At 47.1% G+C, this 4,256-nt stretch overlaps 1 protein-coding gene across 1 annotated transcript; it reads left to right on the forward strand.

Moving 5' to 3' along the window:
- Positions 1-1,638: 1,638 nt before the first annotated feature.
- On the forward strand, positions 1,639-2,346 carry LOC116869638 (anaphase-promoting complex subunit 15-like). Its single transcript, XM_032860916.1, has one exon. The coding sequence runs from the start codon at positions 1,685-1,687 to the stop codon at positions 2,060-2,062; it is 378 nt and encodes a 125-aa protein (XP_032716807.1). The 5' UTR covers positions 1,639-1,684; the 3' UTR covers positions 2,063-2,346.
- Positions 2,347-4,256: the final 1,910 nt, after the last annotated feature.

Genomic DNA, 4,256 nt, shown 5'->3' on the forward strand with positions numbered 1-4,256 from the left:
TTACCAAGGTCCTGCCCAAGTGCTCAGCAGCACACTTATTTTGTGTTTGGGCTGGGGGAGATACAAAATCAGCCAAGCAGCTGTGCAGTATGGTGGTTAAGATAATGAGCTCTGTTCCTTGGCTCCAAGTTTGGGCTTTGTCATCTACTGGCTGTGTGACTCTGGCTAAGTTGTGAAGCTCTCCAGGCTTCAGCTGTGAAACATGGATAATGTGCTTAAGAAGGGCTGGAGAGTGGTAGAAACCAAGGGTCCCAGGAAGGAAGCAGTGATCTCAGGTTTCTTGTAGAAGGCATCATGGAACCTAGGCCCTAAGAGATGGGTAGGAATTGATCAGGTAAGGAAGGATGGAGGGAACATTTTGGCTTCCAATACCAAGCTGTCTCATCTTCTTGGATAGACAATGGGGAAACCATTGGAGGATTTGAGTCGGAGATTAGACAGGTCACTGGGATCAAAGAAGGAAGTGGGGAGGTAACTGCACCAAGCAATGGGGCCAAGTGAAATGCATCTCCGATAGCGGAAAGAAAAATCATAGAGTGACAGTTAGAGCTCTTACTATGTGCCTGACACTGTCTTAAACACTTTGATTAATGCACTTTAATCTTACAGCAATCCCATTGGGTGGGTTCTCCTAATACTCCGAAGTTACAGGTGGCACAGAAGGTTAAGTCACTTGCCCAAGATCACAAAGGAAGAAAATCCAGATCCAGGATTCAAATCCAGACGTCCTGGCTCTGAGCTTGGGCCGTGTATCTGCACTTTTTAAGATACTTACACTTTTGTGAACATTAGGGAAAGAAGTGAGAAACAGAATATACAGAACTTAAGAGATGTTGTTGTTCCAAAAAGGCATGTTGGAAGAAGTAATTTAAAGTACAACCGGAGTGGGGCAGCTGGGTGATGACTCTTCTTTTTTTTTAAGATTTTATTTATTTATTTGATAGAGAGAGAGATCACAAACAGGCAGAGAGGCAGGCAGAGAGAGGAGGAAGCAGGCTCCCTGCTGAGCAGAGAGCCCGATGAGGGGCTTGATCCCAGGACCCTGGGATCATGACTTGAGCCAAAGGCAGAGGCTTAACCCACTGAGCCACCCAGGCACCCCCTGGGTGATGACTCTTGGTTTTGGCTGGGGTCGTCATCTCAGGGCTGTGATCTCAGGGGCATGAGATCGACCCCACCTGGGGCTCCCGGCTCAGCATAGTCAGCTTGAGATTCTCTCTCTCTTCACCTCCTGCTCGTGCTCTCTCTCTCTCTCTCTCTCTCCAATAAATAAGTTACCTTAAAAAATAATAGTAAGCCCAGAGTGTTTTTCTTGGGAGTGTTTGTCTTGGAACACTTGTTCTTTGCAATAGGAAAGAGAAACTGGAAGTAGAAAGGGGCAGTGAGAGATATCAGGCATGAGGGCTCTCCTGGGAAATAGCTTCAATGCTCAACTCTCAAAAGAGCTGAGAGGGAAGTGGTGGAGGGGTGGGACTTGCTAGGGGCTTATAAAGGGGAAATGGGCTTTTGAAATAGTGTCCCTGACCACATAATCTAACAAAATTTTTGTTGTGCCGGGCTAGGCACTCTCTGGGATAGTAGTGTTGTTGGAGTTGGACTCAAGTCCAACTTGAGTTGGAGTTCAGACCGAGAGAAGTGCTTCCGGGTCGCCGCCGGCTACCGCCTCCCGGCGTGTCTAGGAGCCATGTCCACCTTGTTTCCCTCACTTTTCCCCCGTGTGACGGAGACACTGTGGTTTAACCTGGATCGACCCTGTGTGGAGGAGACAGAGCTACAGCAGCAAGAACAACAGCATCAGGCCTGGCTCCAGAGCATCGCAGAGAAAGACAACAACTTGGTACCTATTGGCAAGCCGGCCTCAGAGCACTATGATGACGAGGAAGAGGAGGATGAAGATGATGACGAAGATAGTGAAGAGGACTCAGAGGATGATGAGGACATGCAGGACCTGGATGAGATGAATGACTACAATGAGTCGCCTGATGATGGAGAGGTCAATGAGCCTTCTCTCCAGGTGGACATGGAAGGCAACGAACAGGATCAGGACCAGTGGATGATCTAGGTAGACAAGGCAGGGTGGCCTCAGGGAAATTCCAGGCCAGCCCACCTTACCCTGCATCCCCTGCAAAACCAGCTGATTTCCCCAGTGCCTGAAAGCTCACCCTTGGGTATCTCTTCAGCTGCTGCCAGGAACTGGTCTCCTTGGCCCCTCCCAGGCCATCACTTTGCCCTGGATTCCCCAGGGCCTGAGCCCAGCCCACCTTTCTGCCTAGTACTTCACCCTTTGGTTGCCAGGTATAGTCTCTTTCTAACTCCCTTTAATAAAGACACAGGACTGATTCCCCCCGAAAAAAAAAAAAAAAAAAATCTACTGGCTAGATTGTGGCCTAAGCTCTGAGAATCCTAGCTGTGTGACTTTTAATATGTCACTTAGCCTCTAGGGGTCTCGTCTCCTCATGTGAAAAATAAGGTTACCGACCTCAGAAGGGTTGCTGTGAAGATTGGATCCGTCAGTTTCTGGAGAAGATAGTCAGCCTGTGCCAGTGTTAGCTATTATAATTGTTCTTCTTTTCCCTACAATCCCAGAAATCTTGACAGCCCACCACAGAGAAAAGGAATGTAGTGGCTGCTGTTCTATGTCTCTCTAGCTGAGCCCCACAGCTGGGTGCTAGAGTACAGGGATAGTCACAAGATATGTAAAGAATGAATCTATCCTCGGCCAGCTAAATTTCCTTTCTAGTAGCAAATTCCAGAATTACCATGGAAGCCTTCAGATTCAGATTCCTACTTCAAGAACAAATGTGTTTAATAGAATTGTTTATTAATAAGATACAAAACCCAGGGGAAAAACAGAGGCTTATAAAAAATACCAGACATACTACAAAGGAACTTGGTTAATCTGTGCTTAAACCACAGATGCTGCCACCCCCTCATCAAAGTTTCAGTTGGTTGAAAAGCTTTCCTCCCAGATTTCCCATTTTGGGGCAGACATTCTGCTGCATGGAAGTCTTATCTTTCCTTGCCCCCACTGCCCCCCTCCCCCATCCAGTGACATCAGGGTTTCTGATCACTATCAGAACTGAAGATGTTGGGACAGGTAATTTACCAACAAGCCTCTCTGACAGTCAAATGAAAACGAGTCCATTTTAATTTGAGATCACACTGCACTGCATTTTAGGATGTAACACACTCAACTGATAATAAATTCACTATATGAGCAGTATTCCTGACTCAATCTGTCAACATCTCAGACAAGTGTTGGGGTGCTGTCTTTTGATGCTGGGAACTGCGTTAGAGGCCCCTGTTTTCCTGTCTGCCTGGGTTACTGGGATTGGATTGGTCCAGATAGGTGGCAGAGACATGCCCCCCCGACTCTCTGGCATACACTCGCATACGCCTGTGGCTCCACAGGCTTATTCCGGTCATGAAAGATTATTTGGATTTACAGATTCCTCTTTTAAGCATGCCTACCAATTCACCTTATGAGCATTCTCTCGGGTTTATCTTCCACCATCCAGCTGAATCGGAAACTCCAGGGACTACCTGAATATCCTAAAGCCGGGACAGGGGTGAGAAAGGAGAGCAGAGGAGATGTGAAGGCTCCTAGAAGCATTTCACCGTCTCTGCAAACTTCTCCAGGATCTTGGGGTCCTCCATGCTGATTGTTAGTTACTAAAAGATGACCACTGGGGAACTTCATGAAGAGGCCACAAAATATGTGCTTAAGTGAAGAAAAGAGCATTTCAGTTTCTTTGAAAATAAGTCACTCCGAGATATAGCTGCCAACCAAGGAAGCATAAGGATTGATGGCCACCACCTTAAGCTAGGATTTGGCAGGGATGGATTCTTCCCTCTAGGTTTCAGCGGGAGCATGGCTCTCTTGACTCTTGATTCTGGACTTCTAGCCTCCAGAGCTGTGAGACAATACATTTCTGTAATTTTAACCCCCAGCCCCAAATCAATCACTTAGAGAACCATTAAGTATTTAAAGCTCGTGTATCAGAAGTTCTTAGTCTTGGCTCCACATGGGAATCACCCATGGAGACTAAAGACCTCCGACACCCAGGCCACACCATAGACCAGTTAAACCAGAATGTCTAGGTGGAGTCCCCAGCATCAGTATTGTCTTTAAAGCTCTGCCGGAGCTTCCATGGAAGCAGCGGACCTACGTGGTTCTTGCCGTGTGGCTTATGCCTATTAACAAACTTCATCCTTGCAACTAGCTTCTAAGAGAGGTGCAGACATTGTTCTCATCC

This window comes from Lontra canadensis, unplaced genomic scaffold, assembly GCF_010015895.1.
Source record: "Lontra canadensis isolate GAN:19392208 unplaced genomic scaffold, GSC_riverotter_1.0 scaffold20, whole genome shotgun sequence".
NCBI classification, from domain to species: domain Eukaryota; kingdom Metazoa; phylum Chordata; class Mammalia; order Carnivora; family Mustelidae; genus Lontra; species Lontra canadensis.